Here is a 20,349-nt window from a genome sequence, read left to right on the forward strand (position 1 = left end):
TTCATTAGCTACTTTATGAGGTGGGTGCCTATGAATTGGTCTTTGATGGTTCTTTAATGGGAACAAGTAAGAGTTAAGCAAAAAATAGTCAGCCCTGAGTCATACCCCTTTTGGGCTACGTGAATTCAAGAATGTTTGACCTCTTTGAAACTTAGTGAACTAGAAAGCAATGTCATAAAATACCAAATGAGCCAGGTGATGGTGGTACATGCCTTTAATCCCAGCATTTGGGAGGCAGAGTTCAAGGCCATCCTGGTCTACAAAGTAAGTTCCAGGAGAGTCAAGGTTTCACAGAGAAAGCCTGTTTCAGGGGGAAGAATAAAAGGAAGAACGAAAGAGAGAGAGAGAGAGAGAGAGAGAGAGAGAGAGAGAGAGAGAAGTTAGAGAAAGTTAACAAGCCATTATAATTCCCTACATGTTATTTTTCTCTCAGTATTACCTAGTGATGCGGGAATATCACTTTGATACCTATGGCACAAAAGGTCAAAGGGGAAAACCAACATTCCCCAGGATGCACTAGGGATGTAAGAGTAGAGGACACTCTAGCTGTTGTAATTATCTTCCATCTGTCCGGGGAGCAGATAGATACATTTAAAAAGGCAAAACATGAGGATAAGAGAAATGGTTCAGTCTATAATGTCCATCTTCAATAAGCATGAGGACCTGTGTCTTATTCCGACACCCATAAAACCGTCGAGTGTAACAGGTGGAAAGGTAGAGACTTGAGATCCCTAGAGCTTGTCAGCCTGTGAAACTGACCAGACTGGGGAGAGATCTTCCCTAAGACATTAAATGGAAACAGCTGAGTAAGGCTCAAAATGTAGCCTCTGACTTCTATATGCACACATGCATACTCATGACCACATAAACATGCATAACACACACAAGGGAAAATTCATTGTGATCTAATAGGGAAACCATTTAATGAGTTATTTAATATTCCTAAATATAATTAAACATATAAACTAATCTACTCAAATATTTTTACATTCCTACTGTGTGCCAGGCACTAAAAATGCAGTTATGGGGAACAGAAAATCTTGACTTTATTCTGTTGGAAAGAAAGTAATGATAATTAAATGAGGAACCATAAGGACAATAACAACAGGTGCTATGAAAGAAAGCTTAAGCAGGTTGAGGGCAATAGACTATTCCATGGAGTAAAAATAACACTTGCTGTTATAGAAGGTAGTATCTACTGCATTGGGAGAAAGGGGGGAATAAGGTACTGAAAACTTGAAGGATGCTGTAGGTTGATTCTGATGAAGTGTTTGGGCTTTTTTCCAGAGGATTTATATAAGGTAGATGCATCCAAGCTGCAGTCATTAGCAGAAGAAAACAAAGAACTCAGTGAACAGATTGCAAGATTGGAGCAAGAAAGAGAAAAAGAACCGGTTAGTAACTGTGTTTTTGAACTCACTTGACAGCTCTTTAGACTCTTGAGCCTGTTTGAGAAGACCCTCTTATAGAAGGTGTTTTTAAATGGTTTAAAAAATAAGCTTCTTAAAGGTAAGATAGTATAGACTTTCAGTGAAACCATGTGTGGTATCTGCAGTGCTTTGTTTTCTCTTGTGGTCTACTAGTCGTGGACTAATGGTGCTCGGAATATGATGAAAGCTTCCTGCCTGTTTACATAAGACCCAAACTACCCTTTGAACAGGGTCCCTGGGGTATTTACTTGCAAGGAATATTGTTCTCAAGAGGTCCTGAGTTTAGGTAGTGAAAACACGGTGGTAACAAACTGGCTTATAGAGTATACTGTAACATGCATGTTTTTATAAAAGCAAGATGATAATGTGGGTGTTTATTTTAATATGTATGGGTATTTTGCCTAAATGCATATCTGTGTACCACATGCTCACAGTGCCCGTGGAGAATAGAAGAAGATCTCAAATCTGAACTCAAGATACAGAGAGTTGTTAAACTGAATCCAGGTCCTGTGAAAGCAGGCAGCGCTCGTACCCCTGAGCCAACTTTCCAAACCTGGTAGCAGAATCTTTATCTTGGTTTTATTAGTGGAGCACGCAGATGTTCTGAAAAGTAATCAGATATTAAGTATATGTGTTTCTATATTATCCTTGGTCTTTCCCAATTATAAAATGAAGTCTTTCATTAAATTATTATGTTATAGTAGTAATACCAAAGTTCTTTTTTCAGTTGTTTTTACTTCCTCTAAGATAAGTGTAAATAATATTGTTTTCTTTAAAATACAGAATGCTTCTTGGTAAAAATAACTAACTTAGTATGTTTTTTCTTCAAGAATCGCTTAGAATCATTGAAGAAACTGAAAACTTCCTTACAAGAAGATGTTCAAAAGTATAAAGCATACATGAAGAGTTTGGAGTCACAGTCGTCCGTCCTAGACCAGAAACTTAGTGGTCTTGATGAAGAAATTGGGAGGCTACGTAAGCAGAGATAAGGGATCATGTAGATTGGCCTATAGGCTATATAAACAGCTGTGACCTTTCCTTCTTTGATGACTTTCTGCAGCAGTTATCAAGTTTTCAGTATAGCTCATTCATCCAGGCGCAGTAGCACACACCTTTAATCCTAGCACATGGGAAGCAGAGGCAGGTGGATCTCTGTGAGTCTGAAGCCAGCCTGGGCTACAAAATGAGTGACAGGACAGCCAGAGCTGTATCGTGAGACCCTGTCTCAAAAAAAAAAAACAACAACAACAAAATAATAATTGTTGTTTGGGTTTTCGTCCTGCCTGGTTTCTGTCCTCCCAACAGGTCCCACAGCCAGTCATCCCCAAAGAAAGCACACAGAGGTCTATAGTAATAATAAACTGATTGGCCCCTTAGCTCAGGCTTCTTATTAACTCTTATAACTTATATTGACCCATTGTTCTTATCTATGATAGCCACATGGCTCAGTACCTTTTTCAGCAGGGCAATCACATCTTCCTTCTTCTGTGTTTGGGACGGGACTGAGGAGGAATGGGCTTCCTCCTTCCCAGAATAATTCTGTTCTCCTTGACCCACCTCTACTTCCTGCCTGGCTACTGGCCGATCAGCGGTTATTTAAAACATAATTGACAGAATATAGACAATTGTCCTGCACCAATTAATAATTATTTTTCTCTCATAGCTCCTAATGTAATTTAAGAGCCAAAGGATTCAGGAAGAATCTGTTTTTCCAGCTTCTATGACTGACAGCATACCTAGGTTTATGCCCACATCACTCTAATCTCTACCTCCATCTTCTTACTGTGTCTTCTCTGCATCCTCTTTTATCTTCATTTTTTAAAACTTTATTTGCATCCCATGCAGGTTTTACATTGGCCCCAGCCTCTAGCAGGCCGTAATAATACATAGCCCAAGCTCACCTCAGACTCAGAATATTGCCTGCAAAAATTAGAATGATAAATTGCCACCACACCCTTCTCTTTCTGTTCTCTTTCTTTTCTTTTTCTTTTTTTTTTTTTTTTTGGTTTCTTGGTTTTTTTTATTCTTCTGAGATAGGGTTTCCCTGTGTAGTCCTGGCTGTCCTGGAACTCTCTTTGTAGTCCAGGCTGGCTTTGAATGCACAGAGATCCACTTCCCCAGTGCTGGGATTAAAGGTGTGTATGCCATTACTGCCCAGCTCTTCTTTTTTTAAAAAGTTTTAAGTATATGTTAATTTTATGTGTAGCACATGTCGACCTGATACCCTCAGGTCAGAGGAGGGTGTCAAATCTGCTGGAACTGGAGTCAAAGATGGTTGTATATGTTATCTGTGTGAGGACATGCCACAGGATACAAGTGGAGGTAAAAGGACAACTCTTGCAGTCCATTCTCTCCTTGCAGCTTTAGATAGTTCTGGGTGCCAATCTCAGTTTGGCAGGCTTGCTCAGCAAGGACTCTGCCTGCTGAGCATCTTACTGGCCCTAACCAGCTAGACTCCTGATCTCTGCCTCCTTCTGTTACCTGTAACTGTCATATCCTCTATCAGTGCCATGTAAGCAAGTCCGCAGCTGACGCAGATTAAAAACAAAGTGCAAAGCTGCACGTGCCCCATCCTCTACATGCAACAGCACGGCAAAGGATGCACCAGAGTGTCCTGTGTCTTCCTAACATTGGATTCAGGAGCACATGCCAACTGTAGTTAAGCTTTGGAAAATACTATGACACATAGAACTTGCTAACTTCTGTGACACCAGAAACAGAGCAGAAGTTGACTTAAGTCGCAGAGCCATTAAACTACAGTTTAAAAATAAATATAAGGAGAGCTGCAGTTTTTCTAGAATTCTGCAGTTTCTTCCTTCCTTATGTCACTCTTAATGTCTATCATATGTAGATTGTGAAGATGGTCTTTAGAGATTTGGATTTAACTCTTAGTCTACGTAGTTCTGATCATCTACAAAACCAAGGCTTATAATTGTCACATAGTATATACTAAAATCAAGTTTATACAAAATACTCCAATTGTGCATATTGTGTTTGCTGTAAATGAACTCTCACTGTTTTCTTAGCCCTTGATCAATGTCCTTTGCTTTTCCATATCATAGACTATTCTCTTAGTCCCAATGTAATTAAATCAATACTAATATTATTCTTTTCTTTACACATAATCAAAAGATTTAGTACATAGCTTCTTTTTGTGACTGTAGAGAAAGTGGCATACATATATCTATGTGTGTGTTTATGTACATGTGTGGTACGTGCCTACATATGGAACATGGAGATTAATACCTAGGTCTTCCTTGATCACTCTGCACCTTACTTTGAACTGTGGCATCTCTCTAAATTTGGTACTCATCTGTTCAGCTAGGCTGGCGGCCACTGACCTCTAGGGATCTCTGTCTGTCCACCTTCCACCCATAACATGAGGGTCACAGATGCGTGCCCAATGAACAACTTTTATGTGGGTGCTGGATCTAAACTCAGGCCCTCCTTTTCTCGCACCACAGACTCTTTACCAACCACACCACTTCGGCACCTCCTTATTCTTAGGAGAATATCACATCCAAAAATTGCCAGCTGAGTAGATGAGAGAGTAATATCATCTGTCATTTGTTTTAATTCTCTGACTTGGTTAACTTCCTTGATTACTTAAAACCATTCAAGACTACAATTGAGTAGGACATACTTAGATTCTGTAGATCTATCTTGCTTTTGTGCAGAGACATAATAGATGCATAAAGTTACTTAAACCAACTCAGAGGTAGAGTTTACCAACAATTGTGTATAAGCCACATTTCTGAATAGGTCAAATTTGTAAAAGAGTATTAGAAGCATTTAAAATGAACATAAAAAAGCTGAACTATGCCTGTTTACAAATTTTAAATGTAACTTTGGATGGAGCCACAATTTGTCAGACCCTTCTTTCTGAAACAAACATGGAAGATATCAACCTAAAGCTCTAGTTGTATGGCTTATGTCATTAGTGAGGTAGGATCACTTATCCATAAGAAAGAATGTGTGTAAATATATATATATATATGTACACAAACACACATATATATATAGTCAACATTTAAACAATCATAAATGGTGCCATCAGGTTCTCTGTAGAGTATTTTTTCAAACAAATTGAAAGATTTTGTTTCTTCTCTTGCAGAATTAGAATGTGAAGCAATGAGACACGAGAATGCTCGGCTACGGAATATAGTTGATAACCAAAAGTACTCGGTTGCAGACATCGAGAGAATAAATCATGAAAAACATGAGTTGCAACAGACCATTAATAAATTAACCAAAGACCTAGAGATTGAACAGAAACAAATGTGGAATGAGGAATTAAAATATGCCAGAGACAAAGAGGCGGTAAGTCATACTGCATTATGTGTGACCCCTCATCATGGAAGACCTTACTAAAGGCGTGTGTAACCAAGGGGAATTCTGTAGGTAGAGGGATAAATTTTTCTAACACTGACATTTAGCACAGCTAAAACACTCATATCCTATGCCAGCTCATCAACACCGCTATTATTTATCAGTCAAATTTAAGATAAACTCAGTTTTCTGATGATGAACTATGATCTCAACAAATAAATAAATGTATGTATGTGATTCTAACGTAGGGTGACAAAACAGGTCACTGTAAGTGGTCATCCATCTTCCCTTATCTCCTACTCTGGTAGGCAAGCTCCATCCCTGCGTATAACGGAAATAGGTATACATCTGTATACACATTTATAAGAGCTACCATCATTATGGGTCTACATAATGATGGAACAGAAGCTTAGCATGCTCAGGGTATCAAGTTCAATACATAATACTAACGAAAAGGATGTGGCACCCAATCTTTGAGCCTAGAATTTGGTCAAACTTGATTTAGCTTTAGCCTGTAATTTCTTATTAACAGCATGCACAGTCCGTACCATCTAGCCTTTTATACCCTCCACTTGCTTCTTTAGAAAAGGAAGTGTAGGAGGCGGAGAGAGGTCGATGTCTGTGAGTTCAAGGCCAGCCTAGTCCACAGAGTGAGTTCTAGAACAGTCTCTAAAGCTCCAGAGAAAGCCTGTTTTGAAAAAAATGAAAGAAAAAAGAAAATGAAGTGTAATTAGGCCACATCAGTTAATCTGAAGTGAGTTACTTCAGAATACCTTATCTCTCAGAGGCTGTGTAAGAAAGGAAAGGTTATAAATCTCTGGAATAAGTAAACATTGGGTTTATGAAACTAAAAAGGATAGCATTTTTTTGGCTGAACACTCTGAAAGAAGAAAATTATCTAGGGGGTAGGTAAGCTGTGTCCTAGGGAGGGGTCTGACTCTGGCCATGAGAAAGTGGGCTGCTTACCTGAGAGCTAAGAGTATCAAAAGTCTGTCTAGGTTACAAAAACTCACCTAAGCAATGCATCTGTAACCTTTTTTTGTACTAATTTTGCCCTACTTGTCAAGTCTGGTAGTATAGCAGAACTCTTGTGAAATACAACTATAAATATATAGTTATATTTATATAAATATAACATTTAGAACTGTTTTGAAATATAATGTTTACGACTGCATCTAGATCATCAGAAGTGTTGACTGTGTGAACTAATAATGAGAGAAAGAACGAGAGACACAAGCAGTCAACTCCTGGAAGCTTTTTCATTAGACTGAAAAGAGGAACCAGAAACAGTAGAACAGACCACTGATTGGGCCTACAGAGCAACAGAAGAGAAGAGAAACTGCCAGGCTGTGTTCTAGGGTCAGGGGAGGAGACACACACACAGAGACACACACACACATACACACACACAAAGATATATATCAGATTCTATAGAGCTTACCTTCAGCTAGTAAGAGTGAACAAATATGTCACATTGTAAAGTAAATTAAGAGTTGGAAAAACTGGGGACTCCATTAGAGGGGAAAAAAACACTGTTCTGGTAACAGATGTACCCTTAAAGGACAGAGAAATGTGAACTATTTAAAATTTTTTCAATATATTTGAAATAATACTTTGAAATGTAAATTATCTATTTCTTTTACTTGGTGTAATGAAAAGGTGTTAATTCTATAGTATGCAAGTTTTGAGTTTCCCCTCACACACTTTGGATTTTTTCTTTTGTTTTTGTTTCTTTGTTTGTTTGTTTGCTTTTTCCAGGCAGAGTGTCTCTGTATGTAACCCTGGTTGTCCTGGAACTCCCTCTGTAGACCAGTCTGGCCACAAATTCACAGAGATCTGCCTGCCTCTGCCTCTGCCTTCCAAGTGTTGGGATTAAAGGCATGACCAGCTCTAAACTTTGGTCTCATTTCATATTTATATCTAGGTTTGAAAATGTAAATTTTAGTTGATAACAAAACATACTCTACGTTATATGAAGTAAATGAACAGTGGTATACTTCTCACCAATCAATAATTAGAATTGTGGCCTTAGAATTATTGTTCAAACCTTTCAGTTATAAATTTTAACATTACTATCGTTAGCTATCAAACTACTAAAAACTGGCATAACTGCTTGTGTAGAGTTACAGAAATGACCATTGGAAACCACACAGTCTAGGACTGCTTTAATTTTAGCATTTCTTTTTGTGTTCTCTTTACTAGATTGAAGCACAATTAGCAGACTACCACAGATTGGCTAGAAAATTAAAACTTATTCCTAAAGGTGCTGAGAACTTCAAAGGTTATGTCTTTGAAATCTCGTTTAATCCTGAAGCTGCTGCCAAAAGCCTTGTCCAATACAGGACTCTAGTATATGTAAGTCTGTGTCTGAACCTCACTTTACCTTGGTGCCATAGGACTGGACTAAGAAGCAGCACTTTCTTCTGAGTGGTAGACATCTTATTTCCCACCTGACTTTTGACTTTAAAAGTCTTTTCCTCTCTGCCTCCTTTACTTCATCCAACTATCCGTTAAAATATTGGTTACAAGTAAAACTTATCAGGACTATGTCAACAATCTGAGGTAAGCTTTGTTTTCTAGTTACCTTCAGTCCCTCCTGGAAGATCATCATTAGCAAATGTCAGGTGCCTGCTTTACTCATGATAAATCTTACAAGGTTAGTTACCTTGAACTCACAGAGATCTGCCTGCCTCTGCCTCTGCCTCTGCCTCTGCCTCTGCCTCTGCCTCTGCCTCTGCCTCTGCCTCTGCCTCTGCCTCTGCCTCTGCCTCTGCCTCTGCCTCTGCCTCTGCCTCTGCCTCTGCCTCTGCCTCTGCCTCTTAAGTGCTGAGATTGAAGGCATGTGCCACCACTGTCCGGCTGGCTGGTACATTGATTTTTGTTAGTAGCCAGGTAGCTGGCTGATATTGCATATCACTACTTTGAGTAGTTTCGTATTACTTCAGCAAGTAATTAATTGCCTAATTTAAATAATCTTGTAAAGGGTATTTAGGTACAAAGAATATGTTTATAAAATTCACTTTTACTCTAGAAATATTTTATACAGTAATGAGCAATGAACGTAGAAGTAGGAAGCTGGAGAGAAGGCTCAGTGGTTAAGAACATGTGCTGCATGTAGAGACATCCCAAATTAAAAGTCCAGTGCCTGCTGCCCCAAATTCACACCTAATTCCACTGCAGCTCCAGGAGATTCTCGTGTCTCCAGCATCTACAGGCATCTGCATTCAACATGCACATGTATCCACAGAATTAATATAAATAAATCCCAAAGGGAGAAATTAGAAATAGTTAGGAATGAAGGAGAGCATCTGTCATTCCAGCCAATTGGAAGAGAGTTATAAAAAGGCATTGAGTCTCAAAAAACAGGCCTGGGATGGGTTTTTGTTTTGTTGTGTTGTGCTGTTTGGGGTTTGGCAAGGATTTTCATTTGTTTTGCTTTTTCTTCGAGTGTGAAAAGACATGTGGGAGAGTGCATTCCATGACACACATGTGGAGGTCAGTTCTCTTGTCCACCTTAGGTGGTTTCTGAGGATCCAACTCATGTCTCCAGGCTTGATCAGCAAGCTCTTTATCCACTGTGCCATTTTTCACATCCTGTTTTTGTTTTGTTGAACCTGTAACTCATAGTCCAGAGTGGCCTCAGATTGCTGTGGTTACAGGCATGTGCAACCACACCCATTACAGGAAGTTGGGTTTATATTCAGTGGTAGAGCCCATGTTTGTTGTAAAATTTCTGGGTTTAATGGACAGCATAAAAAAGGAACTGATTAAAACTAGAAGTCAATAACAGCTTTAAAAGACTTACTTGAGAACCAGGTATGATGACACAAGGCTCCAATCCCAGTATTCAGGAGGCAGGAACACATGGATCTCTAACTTTGAGGCCAGCCTGATCTACATAGTGAGTTCTAGGGCAGCCAGAAATACATAGAGAATCCCTGTCTCCTAAAAACAGAAACAAAAAAGACTTAATACATAATGACATATGGCATTTTCTTTTGGTATAATGAAATATGTTTAAAGTACAAATGGCATTTAGATAACAATGTAAGTATACTACTTCCACTGAATTGTATACTGTTTGTATATAATAGTTGTATAGAAAGTTTAGGTTCAGGTTAAATTTAATATAAACATTTCTATTTAATCATTTTAAAGTGGGTATTACCTCAGTTTTCTCAATGCAGTATAGTGTTGAAATAAAATCAGCAGGTTAGAAGATAAATAGAAGTACAACTAGAATGTTAAGCAAGGTATAAAGAGAAATGGGGGCTGGAGAGATGGCTCATAGTTAAGACTGTTTACTGCTCTGGGAGGGGGCCAGGTTCTATTCCCCGTCCCCACATCAGTCACCTCATAGACTCCTGTAGCTCCAGCTCCAGGGAGACCCAACTCTGGCTTCTGCAAGGACCCGCACTTATGCATCCAGACACAAAAACAGATATGGACAGAAGTGGACTGTCAGGTACTGTGACGGATACCCATAATCCTCTCGCTTGGAAGAAGGTTGAGAGCAGCTGTTTATTCTTTCCTAAACCTTGACTTCAAGAAAATAAGATGTTTTCTCACCAATGGTATAGTATATTTAAAATGTCATGGCTTTATTTTTTTCCTGTGAAACTGTCTTTGATCATAATATAATCATTTCTCTGGGAATTTCATAATGTATCTTGACTCCCATATTTCATATATTTTCTAGGTACCTCTCAAAGAGCTCTTGGTTGAAAGCGAGGAAGAAATTAGCAAAGCTTTAGATAAAAAGATTGCTCTGGAGGACACTTTAGAGCAATGAGTGTGGAGCATGTAATGCAGCCTAGCATCAAGTGTGACTTGTGATTGCTGAGCAACATGGTTTAAATTCTGGTTAGTCTGAGACAGGGCTTCTCTGTGTAGCTCTGACTGTTGGTGGAACTCACTCTGTAGACCAGACTGGCCTTGAACTCAAAGAGATCTTCCTGTCTCTGGCTCCTGAGTGCTGGGATTTGCTGGGATCAAAGGTGTGAGCCACTACAACCCAGTTTTATTCTTTTTTGTTTTTTTGTTTTGTTTTGGTTTTTTTTGAAAGTAAATTTTATTAAATTATAAAAGTTTCCATTTCCGCCCCTCTTCCCAACACCCTCCCACTCCCCCCACTCCCTCTCCTCCTCCCTCTTCGTCCCTTAGGGCAGTCAGGGTTTCCTGCCCTGTGGGAAGTTCAAGTTCCTCCCCACTCCCTCCAGGTCCAGGAAGGTGAGTATCCAAACAGACTGGATCCCAAAACTCCAGTATATGCAGAGGAAACAGGTCCCAGTATCATAGTCTATGGCTTTGCAGAAAGACTTCGGGCCAGCCACATTCAGAGAATCCGGCCAAATTCCGAGAATCTGGTTAGATCACGTCCTCGTTCAGTCCCAGTCCAACTGGCCTTGGTAAACTCTCATCAGATCCGTTCCCTTGTATCAGTGGGTGATAGCATCCCTCGCAGTCCTGATTACGTTTTTCATGTTCTTCCTCCTTCTGCTCCTCATTTGGACCTTGGGGGGCTCAGTTCGGTGCTCCAATGTGGGTCTCCGTCTGTATCGCCGTCCTTCGCCAGATGAAGGATCTATGGTGATAAGCAAAATATACATCAGTATGGTTATGAGCCACGGCCGATTCAGGCACCCTCTCCTCTGTCCAGAGAACAATCTGGGGATCTCTCCTTGGATCTGGGATCCCATATATAATCAAGTCTCCTGTAAACCCTGAAATGACTCCCTTAGTTGAAATATATTCTTCCCTGATCCCATATTCATCCTTCCTCCCTCCCCCCCCATCCCAGGGCACCGAGCTTTCCCCATTCCTCCCCTACTCCCTTCTCTCTAACCTTCTCCCCTTCCATCAACCCTCCCACCCCCCCATGCACCCGAGGTTACCTGGGACTCTTATCTATTTCCTACCTCCTAGCGGATAGCTAAATAATCTTCATCAGGTTCATCTTCTTATTTAGCTTCTCTAGGATCACGAATAATAGGCTCAAAGAACTTTAATTATGGTTAGAATCCACTTATGAGTGAATACATACCGTGTTCCTCTTTTTGGGTCTGGCTTACCTCACTCAGTAAAGCGTTTTCTATTTCCATCCATTTACATGCAAAATTCAAGATGTCATTGTTTTTTACCGCTGAGTAAAACTCTAATGTGTATATGTTCCACACCTTTTTTAACCATTCTTCTATTGAGGGGCACCTAGGCTGTTTCCAGGTTCTGGCTATTACAAATAGTGCTGCTATGAACATAGTAGAACAAATGCTTTTGTAGTATGTTAGGGAATCTCTAGGGTATATTCCCAAGAGTGGAATTGCTGGGTCCTGAGGGAGGTTGACTCCCAGTTTCCTGAGAAACCGCCACACTGATTTCCACAGTGGCTGCACAAGTTTGCATTCCCACCAACAATGGATGAGTGTTCCCCTCACCCCACATCCTCTCCAGCATAGGCTATCGTTGGTGTTTTTGACTTTAGCTATTCTGACAGGTGTAAGATGGTATCTCAAAGTGGTTTTGATTTGCATTTCCCTGATCGCTAAAGAGGTTGAGCACGACCTTAAGTGTCTTCTGGCCATTCGAAGTTCATCTGTTGTGAATTCTCTGTTCAGTTCAGTACCCCATTTTTTAATTGGGTTAATTAGAGTTTTAGTGTCTAGTTTCTTGAGTTCTTTGTATATTTTGGAGATCAGACCTTTGTCTGATGAGGGGTTGGTGAAGATCTTCTCCCAGTCAGAAGGCAGCCTTTTTGTCCTACTGACAGTGTCCTTTGCTTTACAGAAGCTTCTCAGTTTCCGTAGATCTGATTTTTTCATTGTTTCTCTTATTGTCTGTGCTACTGGGGTCCTATTTAGGAAGAGGCCTCCTGTGCCTATATCTTGTAGACTACTTCCCACTTTCTCTTCTATCAGGTTCAAAGTGGATGGATTAATGTTGATGTCTTTAATTCATTTGGACTTGATTTTTGTGCATGGTGATAGATATGGATCTACTTTCATTTTTTTACAGGTTGACATCCAGTTATGCCAGCACCATTTGTTAAAGATGCTTTCCTTCTTCCATTGTATACCTTTAGCTCCCTTGTCGAAAATTAGGTGTTCATAAGTTTGTGGGTTAATATCTGGGTCTTCTATTCGATTCCATAGGTCGATTTCTCTGTTCTTATGCCAATACCAAGCTGTTTTCAATACTGTAGCTCTATAATAGAGTTTGAAGTCAGGGATGGTAATGCCTCCAGAAGTTCTTCTATTGTATAAGAATGTTTTGGCTATCCTGGATTTTTTGTTTTGCCATATAAACTTGATTATTGTTCTCTCAAGGTCTGTGAAGAAGTTTGATGGGATTTTGATGGGGAATGCATTGAATCTATAGATTGCTTTTGGTAGAATTACCATTTTTGCTATGTTGATTCTCCCAATCCAAGAGCAGGGGAGGTCTTTCCATTTTCTGGTATCCTCCTCAATTTCTTTCTTCAAAGACTTAAAGTTCTTGTGAAATAGGTCTTTCACTTCCTTGGTTAGAGTAACCCCAAGATATTTTATGCTATTTGTGACTATCATGAAAGGTGATGTTTCTCTGATTTCCCTCTCTGCTTCTTTATCCTTTGTGTATAGGAGGGCCACTGATTTTTTGGAGTTGATCTTGTATCCTGCCACGTTACTAAAGGTGTTTATTAGCTGTAGGAGTTCTTTGGTAGAGTTTTTGGGGTCACTTATGTAAACTATCATATCGTCAGCAAATAACGAAAGTTTAACTTCATCCTTTCCAATACGAATCCCCTTGATCTCCTTATGTTGTCTTATTGCTATTGCTAGAACTTCAAGCACTATATTGAAGAGGTATGGAGAGAGTGGACAGCCTTGTCGTGTTCCTGATTTTAGTGGAAAGGCTTTGAGTTTCACTCCATTCAGTTTGATGTTAGCTGTTTGCTTGCTGTAAATAGCTTTAATTATATTTAGGTATGATCCTTGTATCCCCAGTCTCTCCAACACCTTTATCATAAATGGGTGTTGAATTTTGTCAAATGCTTTTTCAGCATCTAGTGAGATGATCATATGTTTTTTTTCTTTCAGTTTATTTATATGATGGATTACATTGATAGATTTGCGTATGTTGAACCAGCCCTGCATCTCTGGAATGAAGCCGACTTGATCATAATGGATAATTTTTCTAATGTGTTCTTGGATTCGGTTTGCCAGTATTTTATTGAGAATTTTCACGTCAATGTTCATGAGTTGGCCTGTAATTCCCTTTCTTGGTTCTGTCTTTGTGTGGTTTTGGTATTAGGGTAACTGTAGCTTCATAAAAGGAGTTAGGCAATGACTCTTCTGTTTCTATATTGCGGAATACGTTAAGGAGTATAGGTATTAGCTCTTCCTGGAAGTTCTGGTAGAATTCTGCATTGAAACCATCTGGTCCTGGGCTTTTTTTGGTAGGGAGATTTTTGATAACAGCTTCTAATTCTTCGCGACTAACAGGTCTATTTAGATTGTTCACCTGTTCTTGGTTCAACTTTGGTATATGGTACTTATCTAAAAAAAATGTCCATTTCTTTTACATTTTCCAACTTTGTGGCATATAAACTTTCATAGTAAGATCTAATGATTCTCTGAATTTCCTCTGTGTCTGTGGTTATGTCCCCCTTTTCATTTCTGATCTTATTAATTTGCATGTTCTCTCTCTGCCGTTTGATTAATTTGGATAGGGGTTTGCCAATCTTGTTGATTTTCTCCAAGAACCAGCTTTTTGATTCATTGATTCTTTGTATTGTTTTCTCTGTTTCTATTTTGTTGATTTAAGCCCTCAGTTTGATTATTTCCAGTCTTCTAGACCTCCTGGGTGAATCAGCTTCTTTTTTTTCTAGATCTTTCAAGTGTGCTGTTAAGTCTCCAATGTGTGCTTTCTCTGCTTTCTTTAATTGGGCACTTAGTGCTATGAACTTTCCTCTTAGCACTGCTTTCATAGTGTCCCATAGGTTTGAGTATGTTGTGTCTTTGTTTTCATTAAATTCAAGGAAGAGTTTAATTTCTTTCTTTATTTCTTCCTTGACCCAGGGGTGATTTAGTAGTTGACTGTTCAGCTTCCATGAGTTTGTTGGCTTCCTCGGGGAAGCATTGTTGTTGAATTCTAATTTTAGTCCATGGTGATCTGACAAGACACAGGTAGTTACTAATATTTTTTTGTATCTGTGGAAGTTTGCTTTGTTACCGAGTATGTGGTCAATTTTCGAGAAGGTTCCATGAGCTGCAGAGAAAAAGGTATATTCTTTCCTATTTGGGTGGAGTGTTCTATAGATGTCTGTTAAGTCCATTTGATTCAATACCTCCAATAAATCTCTCAATTCTCTGTTTGGTTTCTGTCTGATTGACCTGTCCATTGGTGAGAGAGGAGTGTTGAAATCTCCTACTATTAGTGTGTGTGGTTTGATGACTGCCTTGAGTTCTAGAAGAGTTTCTTTTACATATGTGGGTGCCTTTATATTAGGAGCGTAGATATTCAGGATTGAGACTTCCTCCTGATGAATTGTTCCATTTATGAGTATGAAATGTCCATCTCCATTTCTTCTGATTGATTTTAGTTTGAAGTCGATTTGTTAGATATTAGAATGGCCACACCCACTTGTTTCTTAGGTCCATTTTCTTGGAAAACCTTTTCCCAACCCTTTACTCTGAGTAGCTGTCTGTCTTTGTGGTTGAGGTGTGTTTCTTGTAAACAGCAGAATGTTGGATCCTGTTTTCGTATCCAATCTCTAAGTCTGTGCCTCTTTATAGGTGAATTGAGTCCATTGATATTAAGTGATATTAATGACCAGTGGTTGTTGACTCCGGTCATTTTTTTTTTTTAGGTAGTAGAGTGTATGTGTTTTTCTTCTTTGATTTGTGCTTGTGAATGGTCGCTAGATGTTCGAGTTATTGTAGGCCGTGTTGGGAATGTTGGATTCCTTCGGTATTGATTTTCCTTCTAATATTCTCTGTAAGGCTGGATTAGTAGCTACGTATTGTTTAAATTTGTTTTTATCCTGGAATATTTTGTTTTCTCCGTTGATAGTGAACAATAGCTTGGCTGGGTATAGTAGTCTGGGTTTGCATCCATGGTCTCTTAGTTTCTGGAGTACCTCTATCCAGGATCTTCTGGCTTTCATGGTTTCCATAGAGAAATCCGGTGTAAGCCTGATAGGTTTACCTTTATAAGTTACTTGATCTTTTTCCTTTGCAGCTCTTAAAATTTTTTCTTTAATCTGTATGTTTTGTGTTTTGATTATTATATGGTGAGAGGATGTTTTATTCTGATCCAGTCTATTCGGTGTTCTGTATGCTTCTTGAACCTTCATAGGAATATCGTTCTTTAGGTTGGGAAAGTTTTCTTCTGTAATTTTGTTGAATATATTTTCTGGGCCTTTGATCTGCAGTTCTTCTCCTTCTTCAATCCCTATTATTCTTAGATTTGGTTTTTTTATTGTGTCCCAGATTTCCTGAATGTTTTGTGAAGAGAATTTGTTGGATTTGCCGTTTTCTTTGACCAGAGCATTTATTTTCTCTATGGTATCTTCAGATTCTGAGATTCGTTCTTCCATCTCTTGTATTCTATTGGTTATGCTTGATTCTGTAGTCTCCGTTCGTTTACCTAGGTTTTCCATATCCAGCCGGTTCTCTGTTTGTGTTTTCTTCATTGCCTCCATTTCAGTTTTCAATTCTTGAACTGTTTGCTTTAATTGTTTGATTGTTTTTTCTTGGTTTCTCAGGGATTTACTTATTTCTTCAAACTTTTTGTTATATTTCTCATCTATTTCTAAACTCATTTCTTCAAACTTTTTGTTATATTTCTCATCCAATTCTTTAAGGGAGTTATTCATATCCTGTTTAAGGGACTCTATTGCTTTCATAATGGCACTTTTTTCCACTTCTTCTGGGTAAAGGTGTTCAAGTCCTTCTGATGTAGGGTCCTTGGAATCGGGTGTTTTCATGTTGTTTTTCAGATTGTTGGATGAGGTTTTGCCTTGGCGTCTGCCCATCTCTTACTTCCAATGTTCTCTATTGGAACTTCTGTTACCGGGTCAGGTTCCCTTCTTGGGCAGGGACTTCACTGACAGAATGCCCACCTTTCCTCAGGCAGGCTATTGAAGCACAGGCACTCCCTCTTTCCGGGATGCGCTTACAATGCAGGCTCAGCTTGCAAGGCAGCTGAGCTGGGGAAATTTTATGGCCCCAGGGGGAAGGGAGAAATATAGGAAATCGTACCTGGATGGGAGCTGGGATGGCAGGCGGGAGGGGGTAGCCAGCACTGCAGGGTGACCTGGGCGACTGTGGGGTCGGGGAACGCCAAAGCTCCTCCTCACCAGGACCCCCACCGATGGTCCTCTGCTAGAAGTCAGGGCCCCTGCTGGATGGCAGCTGGGATGGCGGGCGGGAGGGGGTAGCCAGCACTGCAGGGCGACCTGGGCGTCTATGGGGTCGGGGAGCGCCCAAGCTCCTCCTCGCCGGAACCCTGCCACACCGATGGCCCTCTGCTAGAAGTCAGGGCCCCTGCTGGTCAGGAATGTGGCTGAGCTGGCACCTGGTCCACCTGTCCTGAGGGAGGCCTTTAAGACCCAGGAACTGCCTCGAGCTGGGCTGAGCCTACAGCCCAGGCCCAGCTCGCAAGGCAGCTGAGCTGGAGAAATTTTATGGCCCCAGGGGGAAGGGAGAAATATAGGAATTCGTACCTGGATGGGAGCTAGGATGGCAGGCGGGAGGGGGTAGCCAGCACTGCAGGGCGACCTGGGCGTCTATGGGGTCGGGGAACACCCAAGCTCCTCCTCACCGGGACCCTGCCATGGCCCGAAGCAAACTCACCCCACCGATGGTCCTCTGCTAGAAGTCAGGGCCCCTGCTGGATGGCAGCTGGGATGGCAGGCGGGAGGGGGTAGCCAGCACTGCAGGGCGACCTGGGCATCTCTCTTTTTTGTTTTTATAGTAATCTGTAAGTAAAACCCACAGCTTTACATAAATAGCTATTCAAGTAATCCACACAAAGTTGTTTTTACTGTTAAATTCTATGGCATCTGACCTTATGGGCTACAAACATGGTCCTTTCTTAGCATATGGCTGCAGCCCTGACTTCAATTCCCTGTACCAACAGAAAAACAAAACACCTACTTTTTACTAGGAAGACATTTTCCTCTCCTCAATAAAATAGAGGTCAGGAGTCTGCCTTGTACTGGCAATTCCAGTACAATCAGAGGCTGGGAGGATTGCAAGTTCCAGGCCAGGCTGGGTGACATAGTAAGACCCTATCTAAAAAACATAACAGCCAGGAAATTTTAAAATGAAAAAATGGTCTATGTTTAGTAATAGTGCAAGTTAGTCTGTGTAATTAAAAATTTAAACAAAAATCAATCTTTAAAAAAAAAGTTAATGAGGGGCTGAAGAGATATCTCAAAGGCTAAGAACACTGCTTACTCTTCCAGAGGTGCTGAGTTCAGTTCCCATCAACCACATGGTGGCTCACAACCATCTATGGTGGGGTCCGATGCCTTCATGTGACATAAAGTTGTACGTGCAGATGGAGTACTCATATACATAAAAATAAGTCTTTAAATAGAAAAAGGAAGGAAGGTAGAAAAAGAAAGGAAGGAAAAAAAGTTGATGAAGCCCGTGGTGGTAGTGGTGGCAGCACACGCCTTTAATCCCAGCACTCAGGAGACAAAAGCAGGAGGACCTCTATGAGTTAGAGGCCAGTTTGTGCTACACAGTGAGTTCCAGGACAGCCAAGGCTACAGAGAAACGCTGTCTCAAAAAACCAAAAGAGTTGATGATCTAAACATTTGATCAGTAGGACATACCTATAATCCCAGATTTGGAAAGCAGGAGAATCCAGTCTTCTGGGCTACATAAACCCTATGACTCAAAAAACAAGCAAGCAAACAAAACAACAACAACAAAAACTAGATATATGTGGGACTGGAGGATTTGTTCAGTGATTAAGAGCCCTGGTTGCTCTAGCAGAGGACCTAAATTCAATTCCTTACACTCACACAGAAACTCAAAACCATCTGTAACTCCAGTTCTTCTGATTCTAGGAGCAGGTAACACACATGCGTACATGCAGGGAAGACGTTTATATGCATAAATATTTATGTATATAATAATTGATGAGAGGCTGAAGAGGTAGCTCAGCAGTTAGAGCACTTGTGCTTCCAAAGGGCCTGTGTTCATTCTCAGCACCCACTTGGTCAATCACAACCCTTAGTAACTCCAGTCCCACAGATCTCATGCCCTCTTCTGGCCTCCTGGATCATTGTGTGCACATGATTTATATATGCTTACAAAACACCCAGACACTTAAATTATTTTAAAAAGAACTGAGCTAGACAAGGTGGTGCATACCAGTAATGCCTGCACTCTGGAAGCTGAGAGGAGAATCTTGAGTTCAAGGTAAGCCTGAGCTATATAACAAGTCTAAGATTACCCTGGCATGTATAGCAAAAACCTTTCTAAGTTTTAGAAAATAGATATTAAGATGGATGACAGCATAAACAATGAAATATCAAAATAGAAAAGTCAAAATAACCAGAAAAAAGTAAAATTGATTACCTCTCAATAAAAGATTTTATTAACAAATTATTTTACAGATGAATGCTTTCAAATATTAAAGGTCAGATGACTTTTAGACATGAAAGTTGTCATAGAACATAAACATATGATTATCAAGAGGATACTATAGGCCTGTGCAACAACTTATAGGCATCACAGTAAAATTAAACCAATCACTGACAGACATAAAATGCAAAGCTCAATAATTGCATCGAAATATATTTGGCAAATATGCTTTTCTTATTTAAGACAAGGTCTTGCTCAGTTTAGGTGAGTCTCTAGCCCACAATCTGCGGGTCTTACCTAGTCCTCTAAATGCTGGAATTAGATGCATGCATGCCGACAACTGGCTCAGCAAATGGTTTATGCATGACCACGTGCCTGGTACTGTAATAGATGTCTCTGTACTAATATAGCACAACACCTGCCCCATGGACTCCATATCAAGTGGGACTATGACTATAAGAACAAGTATTTTCCATTACAAGATTATTGTTAGCTACAACGTAGTAGATTTCATAATGGCATTTTTTTACATGCTTTCTTCTTCCATACCCTGCCCTCTGGCCTTTGCCTTCCCCTCCCCTGTGTTCCATTCTTGCTCTTAGTCCATTGCCTACAACAACCTACTTTCTGCTTTCCCAGTACAATATTGCATTATCACTTTCAGGACCCCTGTACCCAAACCCTTCAGGTCTCTTTTTCCCTCTCACAGTTGTCTATTTTCTCTAGTTTCATCCACACATGTACACCAACCCACTCACACATAGAAACTTAAATCAAGGCTCTACATATGAGAGAAAACATAGTACTTATCTAAATACAGTTTCCGTTAACATTCTGACTTGCAATTTGACATTCTATTTTCTTACAAAAGTCATTTTTATTACTTTTCAATACGTGTATATATGCAGGTGTGTGTGTGTGTGTGTGTGTGTGTGTCCACAGAGATGAGAGATGTCAGGGCCTCCTAGGGCTGGTGTTACAGGTGGTTGTTAACAGCCCCGTGTGAGTGT

At 40.1% G+C, this 20,349-nt stretch overlaps 1 protein-coding gene across 1 annotated transcript in view; it reads left to right on the plus strand.

The window, feature by feature from the left end:
• The window catches only part of LOC148117610 (kinetochore protein NDC80 homolog), a 58,276-nt gene that overhangs the window by 22,710 nt on the left and 15,217 nt on the right, over positions 1–20,349 (plus strand). The window contains 5 exon segments of the mRNA XM_087902252.1: positions 1,288–1,394; positions 2,261–2,405; positions 5,545–5,750; positions 7,962–8,114; positions 10,459–10,551. Of these exon segments, the coding sequence (XP_087758378.1) occupies positions 1,288–1,394; positions 2,261–2,405; positions 5,545–5,750; positions 7,962–8,114; positions 10,459–10,551 (704 nt within the window).

Source organism: Myodes glareolus, chromosome 27 (assembly GCF_982192425.1).
Source record: "Myodes glareolus chromosome 27, mMyoGla1.1, whole genome shotgun sequence".
NCBI lineage: Eukaryota > Metazoa > Chordata > Mammalia > Rodentia > Cricetidae > Myodes > Myodes glareolus.